Source organism: Vicia villosa, linkage group LG5 (genome assembly GCF_029867415.1).
Source record: "Vicia villosa cultivar HV-30 ecotype Madison, WI linkage group LG5, Vvil1.0, whole genome shotgun sequence".
Taxonomy (NCBI): Eukaryota; Viridiplantae; Streptophyta; class Magnoliopsida; order Fabales; family Fabaceae; genus Vicia; species Vicia villosa.
The window spans coordinates 67,520,670-67,533,744 of NC_081184.1; the positions used below are offsets into that span (position 1 = coordinate 67,520,670).

Here is a 13,075-nt window from a genome sequence, read left to right on the forward strand (position 1 = left end):
ATGTTACTTTTTAAGAGAATGATATGTTTAATCTTATGGATTTGATAGATCTGTTAATTTACCTTTTGTTAAACTTCTTCTTCTTCTTTCATGTATGTTTTAGGTCCAAATCAAAGAGAAGCATGCCCTCAATCTGAACAATAAAGATAGATTATTTCATTGTTTCTTTCCTTTCTTCTCTATCTCATATCACTGGATCATTAATTTTATTTTTTATTTTTTTAGTTTTTATCTTTTATCTTTGTCTCATTTGTTTCCTTTGGGTTCATATACTTGGTATTTTTTACACAGCCTCCCTGATTAAAATATAATTTTCATATATTATCGATTTTTGCAGATCTATAATTAGGAGGAACAAAAACTTCCAAATTTAAAATGAGACTATATAAAATTTCATGATGGTACTTTCAGATATGTTTTCATTTAATACTACTTTTAATTTGATTATTTTTTATATCATTTGCTATTTGCATGTTTTTTTCTTTAAGTTGTTGAGACATAACTATGTATGTTTTCTTAGAAATCTAATGAATATGCAAATAAATATTTCTTTTCTTTCTATTTTATTTTAAAATTATTTTATTTTATTTTTTATTTCATTCATTTAATTCCATCAATATTGATTTACAAAATTATTATTTTCGGTTTGTTCAACATTCATCCTCTAAAAAATATATATCATTTTTAGAACATAAAAATTGTAAGTTTTGATTTCGTCATTGATGACTATTTAAATTTTATTTTATTTATTTCAGTGTTTTAGGTTTTCTATTAACATGAATAAAATAATTTGAGGTATATTGCTTCTCTCTTTTTCTTGACTAAGATTGATTAATGCATTTATATGAATTTTTATATTTAAAATGATTGCAATTTTTTACTTTATGGATAATGCTTTATATAATCTAATGATTTATTTTATTCATCAATTTTATTGAAATTGCAGTAGTTGAAACTTATTGTAAAATGAAATTGGTTGTATTTTATTCGTAATAAAGTAAAAAAAAAAATCATATGTTAGTGTTCACTCTAACATATAGTAATGTCTTGGCAATGATGTTCACTGAAGCAATGATATTTTTTACTTTTCCTTTATCTTATCTCAATTCCTATTAGATTTTCTTTTACATGTAGCTCTGCACATACTATTAGGCCAGTACTTGCCATTAGAACTGTGTAAACCTGCAAAAATCACGTCATACATTTTATCTTCACTATTATAGGACTAATATATGATCTTGAACAGACAAATACTCAAAAGCAATCTACAAACGACCAATAAAGAGCGGCAATCTGGAAATGGCCAATAAAGGGCGGACATAAGGTGAGGTGGCAGGGATGAAGATAAGGTTGGAAAGAGTTTCTTATTGGAAATCTTATAAAGAGGCTAAGGCTGCAACAATGTAGTAATGTGCTGGCAATGATGATGGTGCATGACAGATACTTATTGAAACTATATAAACTGTGTAGACCCTTGAGGAGGGGAAACAAAACTCCCCCTAAGTGAAAAATTTATCATAGTATATTTTTCTATAATTAAGATCGTAAATATTTACAAGAGTATTTTTAACTCTTTTATTTTGAAAGTTAATTTTTATTAAAAGTTACATAAATTATTGATAATTTTTAGAGACGACTTAAATATTAATTTTATAAATTAATAATAATTATTTATTTATTGCATGCATATATTTCATTTTTTGAGTTTTTTTCTTCAATCTACTCAATAATACTAAAAGATTAAGTGATTTTATAAATTATTAAGTAATAAAGTTTCTCAAATAATTATTAAAAAATTATAATTTTGATTTATTATACAATAAAAATATCTTCTCTATGTATTAATTAAGGTATTGATTTTGTAAAACATCTTAAAAAGCAATTTTTTATATTAGGATAACGACCCAGGTGGCAATATATATTACAAATAAAAAAGTACTTTTTGTTAGGTTCGATATAAATTAACATAGACTATTTAAATGAATTTATTCTTGCAAGAGAGTGTAAATCAAAGTGTGGCTCCTCTACATCTTGCCATTTGAAAATGAATGCATTTTCTTTTCAAAAGGATTACTAACATCTCATTTAAAAATATAATCGATTGATAAATACAGAATAAAATATGATGAAAAAAATAAGATTTAGTGTATAAAATATGATGAAAAAAAATAAGATTTAGTGTATAAAATATGATGAAAAAAATAAGATTAGGTTTTACTAAACCTTTTGTACCGGGAACATGAAGTTAGTGATAAAAATATAAAATATTGATTATTAACGGAACATGAAGTTACTGATCAAAATATTTTTTAAGGTATGCGGGGACATGAAGTTATTGATTAAACTAATATTTGTACACGGGAACATGAAGTTTTTTTATCAAAATATTGATTATTAACGGGACATGAAGTTACTGGTCAATTTTTTTTACATTTTACATTCAATTATTATTTTTTCACAGGTAATTAGATATTTTTCTATTAAAAATATACATCTGAACCAAATGCACGTTCCGTACCAAAACCTATTGATTCAGATGAATATTTCATAATATCAACACACAAATCCAAAAATATCACAATAACAAATGAACAATTTAATCAATAATATTTTATAATTATTTTGTAATTATAATTTTTAATTAAAATTCTGATTTCAGTGATACCTATGAAATCTTTATATTTATATTATAATGTTAACAGACTTTTTAAAATTCAATTTTCCTACTTAATACAATAACTCCGTTGTTCTAATTAAATGATCTCATTTTATTCTTCAATTATCTTAAACGTAACGCGAATAACACGAATCACATTGTTGCAGTCTTTAATTATTTGGAAAAAATTAGATTATAATGTTATCCATATAATAAAGGTTATAACGTGACGCGAATGATGACATTGGAGAGAATACACGCGAAATTGAAGTACGGAAGTCTTTGCGAAGTAAAAAAAGTTAAAAATCATGTTAATAATTAAAAATAAAAACAAAATTTTATATTAAAAAAATGTACATCTAATATTAAAAAAAATGTATATCTGAAACGGGACATGAAGTTATTATCAAAATATTGATTATTAATTAGACATGAAATTACTGATCAAAATATTTTTTTAACGGGACATGAAGTTACTTAATGTTGATTATTTATTTTCCAAATAATAATTATTAATTTTAATTAAAAAAATGTACATCTAATATTTAAAAAAATACATCTGAAATGGGACATAAAGTTATTGATCAAAATATTGATTATTAACGGGACATGAAATTATTGATCAAAATATTGATTATTAACGAGACATGAAGTTACTGATCAAAATGTTTTTTTAACGGGACATGAAGTTACTTAATGTTGATTATTTATTTTCCAAATAATGATTATTAATTTTAATTAAAAAAATTTATATTAAAAAAATGTATATCTAATATTCAAAAAAAAATTAACATCTCAAACGGAACATGAAGTTATTGATCAAAATATTGATTATTAACGAGACATAAAGTTAGTGATCTATATATATTTTTTATTAATTATACCTTTAATTATTATTTTTTCACGGATAATCAGACATTTTTTTATTAAAAAAATAAATATGAAACAAATGCGCGTCCCGTACCAAAACCCGTGCGAACGCACGGGTTTGTTACTAGTTCTACCAAAAATGTTCTTCACTCTTTTAAAATTTACAAATCTAAAATGGTTGTTTTGTCTTTTCATAATCAAGCAAATATTCTAACATTCAAACAAATGTCCAAGTGACATGTGTATTGACCATTGAATTTTCTTTTGTCTCACCTTTTCTTCACATGTTCTCTCTCCAATATTTTCACTTTTATTTTAATTTTCCCCTTCAATTTTCTTTTTTCTTTTTTATTTTTCTAAACATAAATAAATTAATAAATTGAATCTTTCTTAATGGAACGGAAATGAACACGTAAAATTCACTCAACAAAAAACATGATTATTTTATGATTATTAAAAAATTGTTGATAATTATTAAAAAAATTATTTTCAAATTTCTACTTTACTGACGGGTCACTATCAACAAAATTCATTTTTCATTTTAGCTATATTTTTTTCACGGGGCATTATCAGCAAAATATCTATTTTATTTTAATTAACAAAATTGTCTTTATTTGAGACACAAAATTCTTATTTTCAAATGTCAATTATTCTATTTTTATCATGGGGCACTATCAACACGGTACCTATTTTATTTTTATTAACCATTCTATATAAATACACAAATGAATGACAATTCTATATATATTCATTGCTACATAAGATCATTATTTAGTTAACTTTGCACTTGTCTTTAATGTTATTGGACACAACAAGTTAGATCCAACCAACAAAATATGTATAGATGTTAATTTGCACTTGATAAAGTGACACTAGACACAATTAGTTAGATCTAGACAAAAAAATACATAAATTGATCTTTTCAATAATGAAATATTTTAAATATTAATATGTATTGCAACTTTTCATTGTAATATTATTGAAAAACCGATTTATTCTAACTATAAAAATAATTTATTATTTAATAGGTGTTGAGTTATCACTCATTTGTACATGTCTTTAATGTTGAAAATGTGAATGAAATATTTTATGAAGTGTTATGGGACATAACAAATTAAATTATAAACAGTAAAACACACATAAACCTAATTCTCAAATTGCAGTATAATTTTACACTACTAAATAATATTTACCCGTGCAGACGCACGGGTATATTACTAGTATCCCCATTAATAATGATCCCCGTTAATAATGTATTCATAAAATAAAAGCATGCTAATATTCATTTTTCATGTTTAAATTATGTTTGCCTTTTTAAAAACAAAATTATATAAGAAAATAATTTAACATTGAAATTTAATTATTTTTAAAAAAAAATGTTTTAAAATTGAAAGAAAATTTATGTCATTTAATTTTTAACATAATGAAAAATCATCTTAACAATAATATTTTTCAATTGTAATTTATGTTTTTTATACTTTTATTTTAATCCGTAACAAACCCTAAAATCATGCTATTATACTACAATTTTTTTGGTAATATTTATTATGATACAATCTTCTATAAAACTTGAGAAATCTCATTACCACCAAAAATACATATATAACATTTTTCTTTTAATTTTATTTTTATAAAATTTGAGAAATCTCATTACCACCAAAAATAGATATATAACATTTTTTTTAATTTTTTTTCTTGCACGTATCTCATTTACAGAACATTGCTGTCATTTGATTCTGTTCACATATTCTTTAGTAAAAATTCTTATTATTTTTAGAAAAGTATTATTTAAAAATGGCAATAGAGAAGATACAATTAACATATATGACAATTTTTTATTGTTAATTATTTAATTATTTTTTATACCTTTTAAAATAAAAAATAAGAATATTATAATGTATTAAATTAGAGTTCTTTTAATACTTTGACATAAAAACTAACAATTAAAACACATCATAATTACAAAACTACACTTTACTTTATTGTATTCAAGATTTTTTTTAAAGAATATAATTAATCAATAAAGAATGATTTATTACTAATCAATTATTAATGATATTTAATATAAAATTATTTACGAATTACATTTTTGTCACTAAATAAACGATTAAAATTAAAATAAGTTTTTTAATATCAACAATATAAAATCTTAATAATTACAACAAATCAACTATTATGGCATGCTCTCGCACACTATGTCCATTTACTCCTGGTCTATTGCCCTTCTCAAATATCTGGAAAAACGTATTCGCAACTTTATTTGGACTGGTTCGATCGAGAACAGGAAGCTTGTTCAAGTGTCTTGGAAAAAGGTGTGTAAACCTTATGCTCATGGTGGTATAGGTCTCAGATCTTTAATCAAGCTTAATGAAGTTTGTAATCTTAAATTAGCTTGGGATATGCTTGTCGGTTAGGAGCAGTGAGCCTTTATTTTGAAGAGTAAGGTCCTTAAGAACTATGGTCCGATTAAGTTCCACATTTTCTCGTCTCTTTGGTCCTCCATTAAAGCGGAGGTTCTTCTTATTAAAAGTATTGGTGTTAGGTCTGTTGGTAATGGCGGTACAATCAATTTTTAGCAGGATAGGTGGTGCGGACCGTCGCTTATTGAAGACTTTTCCCTTGAGTTTCTCTGTTTCAACGGTATTGTTGTTTCGTCTAAGGTTGCTGATTTTTTCATTGAAGGTCAATAGAGTTTTCCAAATGAATGGGATCTACTTTTCCATTTTCTTCAAATGTGGGAATTCCCCTATCCTGTCGCCTACAGAGTTGGATCTTTTGCACTGGCCTCACTCTTTATCCGGTGAGCTATCTCTCAAGGAGGCATACTGTTACATCCTTTTATAGTTCTTTCTTGGCCCAAATCGATTTGGTTCAGTGACGTTCCGCCAGTGAAATCCATGGTGGTTTGGAAGCTCATGTTAGACAATATCCATTCGGATGACAAGCTCAAGCTCAAAGGTTTGCGGTTCGCTTCTATGTGTTTGCTTTGTAACGACCATGAGGAAACTTCCAATCATTTGTTCTTTGGTTGCTCTTTTGCTTGTCATGTTTCGAGTTGGTTTTACAAGTCCATAGATGTTACTAATCCGCCGTCGTCTTTGGAGGATTGGTGGACTCGGTGCTCGTCTAGGTCCAAATATTGCGTGGTGGTTCTTAAGGCAGCCATTATTTAATCATTTATTTTGTCTAGGAGGCCAGAAACTGGGCTAGATTCAAAAACATCCATCCCAATATTCGGGCCACTATTCAGAAGATCCGTAATCAAATCTATTTAACAGGTTTGTCTACTTCTGCGGCTTCTTCTTCTTCTATGAAGGATTTTTGTATCCTTAAAGTGTTTAACATCAAAGTTCGGTCGTCGGATGCTCCTCGTATTATTGAATTTTTTGCCATCCTCCCCCCCTCATTGGGTGAAATGTAATACTCATAGAGCCTTCCTTCCTAATTCCACGTCTGGGGTTGTGGCGGTCTCTTTCAGCATCATTTAGGAAATTTCTTATCAGTGTTTGCTAATTTTGTCCCTTGGCCTTTGTCTACTATAGCTGAATTCCGGGTTGCTTTGTGTGCTATAAAGATAGCTATGGGAAAAGGTTGGAATAACCTTTGGATTGAGTCGGACTCCAAGCTTGCGGTGCAATCTTTTTCTAATCCTTCTTTGGTTACCTGGCAGATCAGAAGGAGGTGGAGTGTTTGTATTTCTTTTTATTTTAACATGTGTCTTTTCTTCTCCCACATCTACCGGGAAGGCAACACTTGTGCAGATTTTTTAGCTAGTGTAGGCTTAAACTTAACATCTCTAACCATTTTTGAGTCCATTCCTTTAGATTTAAGGAAGAATTTTGTAAGTAATAGATTAGGTTTGCATTGTTTTAGGTTCTCATCTTGTTGATGGAGTTGGTTTTGTCTCTTTTTTTTTTAGCATGCTGTCCTATTATCTTTTGTATCTTGGGTTCTATTTTCTTTCTAATATATAAGGCTTTATTAAAAAAAATTATAATTTTTTCTTCAAGAAAACAATAATTTTTTCCATTACAATTTTTTAACATACTTTTTTTTAGAACGGAGTCTTTTGAGAAACTTTTTTTAACATGTAAGAAATATTTGTTTCTTATTGATAAATTAGTTATATTTAATATTTTTTTATACTTTTAAATAAAACAAAAATAATCATATTTAGTAATTTGTGACCATTATAAAATTATACATGGAAGAAATATTTTTGATTAAATAATTAGTCAAAACTTATAATTTTTAATATCTTCAAAAATAAAAATAAGAATAATCATAATCTTATTGATCTTTTAATTTTTATACCTAGAAATAATTATTTTCAATCTTGTAACAAGCCTGAGTATACACATTTCTTATTCATGTATTTCCGGGAATCTTTTTTCTAAACTTGAAACAAACACACCCTTAGATATAACAATAAGTCGATGATAGACTACATATCAAATTTAAACTTTAAATTTTTTAGCAGGTCAGATTCAAGTTTGACAAAATCTAACTCGATCTAACCTATTCTCACATTTAATTGTGTTCGATCCATCTAAACAAAAAAGAATAAATGTTTGTCAATGATTTATATATAAAAATTAGTAAAGCTTTAATGGTTACAATTAAGGATAAAAGTTAGGTATAATTCTTTAGGTGTAATTTTTTAGGTGTGCTTCTTACTATTTTCTGATGAAAATATGACAAGTGTTTAATTTTCTCTTCCATGTATGCAAATTTCTCCTATTTTCATTCACTAAATGATAATTTAAATACATTTGTCATATTTTCATTAGAAAATAGTAAGAACAACACCTAAAAAATTATCCTTTAAGTTTTGTCCTACAATTAACCAATGCATACAAATTGAATTCTTTTTTAAATACTTAGATTATTTATTACATATTTTACTAGCACTTAACATAACATAATGTAACCAATCGTTAGTTGGTTCAGTGGTGATTGACGCTGAACTTGGTAGAGAGGGCCACGGTTCAATTCCATGCAACTACGATCGGGAGGGGCTGGAACCACTTGATGCCAAAATTGACCCCCGAACCGGACTAAACCGGTGGTTATAAACAAAAATAAACATATTTAATAAAAAAAATTGAGTTGAATTCATGTTAAACACATAACACTATTAAAAAAAATTCCCACCACCATCACCAATAATATCTGATTTATTGGACCGTTTAATTTAGTATAAATGTCCATTTTGACATCAAGTGATTTTCTTTTTGATTGCATTTGTGGGGATATTGACATGTAGTTAGAGGTGGTAAAGCACCCCGCAAAATAAAAAGCGCAACGGAAAACAACCAATTTAAAATGGACATAAAAACTTACTCCGTCCCTCCAAGGTGGCAGGTTGGCGGGTTTGCTCAGCTATTTTTTATTTTTTTTATTTTTGTAATAGATAAATAATTTTTCTATATTTTAATTAGATTTTTTGCATACTTTTTAGAACAATTTTTTATGCAACATTTTTTTAAATAAATTTTATTTAAAAAAATATTGCATATATTTATAAATAAATGTATAAAATAAAACTATCAATAATTAAAATTATTAAAATTAATTTAAAAAAAAGTAGATTTTGACGGAGCGGAGGCTTTAGATGGCGGTGGGATTTGACAGGACGGACTATGGTGGGTGACAAGTTTTGGCGAGTCGGACTTTGACGGTGGACAGACTATGGTGGGTGACAAGTTTTGGCGAGTCAGATTCGTAGGCCAGCCGGACAGACCACGACAGTTTTTTCAACTCCTACATGTTGTCTTCCTATAAGTTCAACACCAATAATCACTTGTTTGGATTGGCGAAGAGAATTGATTCTAACAGAATTGAGTTTGGTAGAATTGATTCTATCAGAATTGAGTTTAGCAGAATTGGTTTATGTTTGGATACGTTTACGTAAAAGTGAATTGAACAATAAATTTCAGTGTAAAAATCACCCAGAATCAATTTTGGAGGCAGACTTCAAATAGAATTAATTCTGGAAGCTGAATTAATTCTACTTTTGTCTAACCAAACATATCAAAATCACCCAAAATCAATTCTACACCTCTAGAATTGCTTTTGGCCATTTCAAAAGCTAATCCAATAATGCACTAAGTCAATTAAACAATGTTAAGTTCTTTTAATAAAGAATTTTGTCGTTAATTGTAATATTTCTATTAAAGGAATTAATGTAATTATGCAGAGAGGAATATCCTATTTCTACAATATAAAAACAAAAAACAAAAAAAGATATATGCTAAAAACAAAGCTTATTTAATTATCCTTGTAACATTGTGTTGTGTGTTCTGTCTGACTCATTTCCTCTACCACACATATTATAAGTCAATCTTCTGTCTTTACATGCCTTGTTGCTTCTTATTCACTTCGACCTTTGTCTTTGTTCCATATATCCATTCCAACAAAAACAAACCAACCCCATTACTTCTTCACCAATTCACCACAACCCAACCCAACCCAACCCTCTTTGTCTTCTTCTCCTTTGTCATCTTCCTCCTCTCAGAATATTTTCATGTCTCATCAACATCACCTTTTCCTTTTCCTCTTCCCTCCCCATTTTGACCTTCTCAATTGAAGAGAAAACAACACAGCACCTCTTTATTTTTCTGTCTTGTTCTTGTCTCTCACTTTTTTTTCTTCTTCTTCTTTCATTTTTTTTTTCTTTCAAGCTATGGAAGATTGTTACTGCAACCTTGAAGTAGATGTTAATGGAGAAGAAACCTTCATGGTGAACAAGGTAATCCAAATCCAATCTCATCTTTTTTTTTCTTTACGTTAATTTAGGGTTTATAATTGATGTTATAAAGTTTATGACTTTATGTTAAATGTTCTTACTACTAAAATCAGAAATGATTATGAAATAATGATTTTAAATTTTTTTAATTAATTTACCTAGAAATTTTTTAATTTCACTTTGGTAACTTTCTATGATTGTTCCTTTCCGCCATAATTAATTTGCACCTACATAGAAGTAAAGTGGGGGCAAGTTCTGTTTTTTCCCCATCTTTGCAAAGATTTTCAATCACACCTTTCACTAACCAACCACAAGCACAAGAAAATACATATTTATTTTTGTCATGTTTGGATTTATTTTTTATTAAATATTTATTTCACATTAAATGCTGCTGCTATGGGTCTTCTTATGCTTTAATGGCTCACCTTCGTATTTTGTTTGTTTTTATTCACATTTTTGACAGGTTATGAGGGTTGCTTTCAACCTATTTAATTCTTTTCTACAACCTTCCATGCTTGATTTATTATTATTTTTGCATATAAAGTTCCTTGATGTTTACCTTCATTCTCAATTTATTGTCTATAACAACTCCAATCAATTATTTTTTTGGTTTTTGTGCTTTAATTCTCTGCATTTTTTCCTATTTTTATACCTATAGTGTTTCCATGTTATTGGTAAGTTATTTTGTTTAATTACTTGTTAATTGTATATAATTTTCCTAAGACTTGAGATTAATCTTTTTATATTGGAACTTTTGCAGACTATTATTACTCAGTATTCAAGAAAATTGGCTAAAGTGTTTGGAAAATCAAGTGGTTCTAGTGGAAAGCTTAAGGTAATATTCCATGATTTTCCGGGAGGCGCGGAAGGTTTCGAGCTTATGTTAAGATTCTGTTATAACAATGGAAATGCTGAGTTGAATCCTTCGAATCTGTTACTCGCGCGTTGTGGTGCTGAATATATGGAGATGAATGAATCTGTCAAAAGTGGTTCTAATTTATGTGATCAAACTGAGAAATTGCTTCGAGGGATTGGTTATTGGTCGTGGTCGGAGATTTTGACTGCTTTGAAGCAATGTCAGAGTTTACTAGTTGAGGATTCTTCTGTGATGGTAGAGAGGTGTTTGGAAGCTGTGGTTGGGAGGTTGGTTTTGGCTAGTGAAGCAAGCCCGTGTCCTTCGAGTTGCTCTAATGATAGTTCAGGGGTTCGGTTTTCGTGTGACTCGAAAAGTACTGAGAGTATTAAGACGAGTTTCGCTCGTTCGACGTGGTGGTTTGAGGATCTCTTGTTTTTGACTCCCCCGATGGTTTTTGTGTTGGTAAAAGCGATGCTTTCGAGTAAGTTGGATCATCATGTTATCAGCAGGTTTCTTCTCTTTTATCAGAAGGCGAAATTCACAGCCGCTGCAACGGATGAGAAGTGCAAAATCATAGAAATGGTGATAGATATGCATTATGAGATGGACCAGAGTTCTGTTTCTGTCAAGACATTATTCGGGATTGTTCGGGTAACGTTGTGTTTGAACATAAGTAAAAGTTGTAGGAACAAGTTGGAGATTATGATTGGTTCGCAATTGGATCAAGTAACCTTGGACAATTTACTTGTTCCGTCTCCCTATGGGATAAACTACTTATATGATGTGAACCTTGTTCTGAGATTTTTGAAAGCATTTCTGCGCCATGGAAACGGTGCGGCCGCTCCTCTTCGGATGAGGAAAGTTGCTAACTTAATAGATTTGTATATAGCTGAAATAGCTCCCGATCCTTGTTTAAAAACTTCCAAGTTTTTGGCTCTGGCCACAGCTCTTCCAGATTCTGCTAGGGATTCTTGTGATGAGCTCTACCATGCAATGGACATGTATCTTGAGGTATAATGATTCTTTCCATTTTGAATTTTATACTTGAATGCCAATAACTTTGATGATGTTATTAACTAATTGATCAGAATCTCGCTAGGTGCTAACAATCTTTGTGTTGGGCCAGTCAATTGGCTTTAAATGAACCATTTGCTAATGGACGATGAGATTGATCCTCTTGAGTTAGTTAGTTTCATGGCCGCATAGTTAGTCCTTGATTTGGATTTGTAAATTGTAATTCATATCGTGTCAAATGTCTTGTCGGAGTCCGTGTTTCATATGTTATGGAGAAATAAAATTATGACTATTCTGTTGTTATAGGTTCATACTCAACTATCACAAGAAGAAAGGATAAAGATATGCTGTGGTTTAAACTATGAGAAGCTTTCACCTCAAGCATGCTTACACCTCTCAAAGAACACAAACTTTCCCTCAAAATCATCGGTTCAAGCTCTTGTTTCTCAGCAATCAAAACTCAAAAATTTACTCCAAGCTACAACTCCCATTTCAACTCCATACAGCGATTCATCGTGCGGTTCGGCTCAAAAGAAAGAAAAAGACAATGAACAAGTTGTATTGTATGCTAGCAATTTCGATATTCCACCCGATAACGAGAAACTCAAAGCACATTTGCAAGGAATGCAGTGGAGGGTTATGGAGTTGGAAAAAATCTGTAGGAAAATGCAAACTCAGATGGCTAAGATGGCAAAATCAAAAGCATCTAATAGTTATGGTAAATCTTTGCCAAAGCTTTGTTCATGAGTTTTTTTTTTTTATTTCTTAAATTTTATTTTCCATTTTGTAATTTTTCATATGTGTATAGTAAAGGTATCAGTTTTGTGTGTGTTGAAGTTTATGCTTAATTGAAGTTGATTGGGTAAGAAGTAAGAACACTCCTATTTGAATGTATAGTTACTAAATAATGGAAGAGTTTGCATATCCATAA

At 29.0% G+C, this 13,075-nt stretch overlaps 1 protein-coding gene across 2 annotated transcripts; it reads left to right on the forward strand.

The window, feature by feature from the left end:
* Nucleotides 1–9,836: 9,836 nt before the first annotated feature.
* Nucleotides 9,837–13,075, forward strand: LOC131601728 (BTB/POZ domain-containing protein At3g22104-like). 2 transcript variants are annotated; one of them, XM_058873602.1, is made up of 3 exons: nt 9,837–10,277; nt 11,035–12,141; nt 12,451–13,075. In XM_058873602.1, the coding sequence occupies exons 1-3, from the start codon at nt 10,212–10,214 to the stop codon at nt 12,889–12,891; spliced, it is 1,614 nt and encodes a 537-aa protein (XP_058729585.1). In that variant the 5' UTR covers nt 9,837–10,211; the 3' UTR covers nt 12,892–13,075. The 2 variants fall into 2 exon arrangements, with proteins under 2 accessions (XP_058729585.1, XP_058729584.1); XM_058873601.1 differs by lacking the exon at nt 9,837–10,277 and adding an exon at nt 10,391–10,948.

Bases quoted from the DNA above. Each gene is read 5' to 3' on its own strand.
- LOC131601728 (XM_058873601.1), top strand. From the start codon at position 10,826: ATGTTTACCTTCATTCTCAATTTATTGTCTATAACAACTCCAATCAAT. The intron at 10,949-11,034 runs GTAAGTTATTTT...GAACTTTTGCAG, and splicing joins ATAGTGTTTCCATGTTATTG to ACTATTATTACTCAGTATTC. The intron at 12,142-12,450 runs GTATAATGATTC...CTGTTGTTATAG, and splicing joins CAATGGACATGTATCTTGAG to GTTCATACTCAACTATCACA.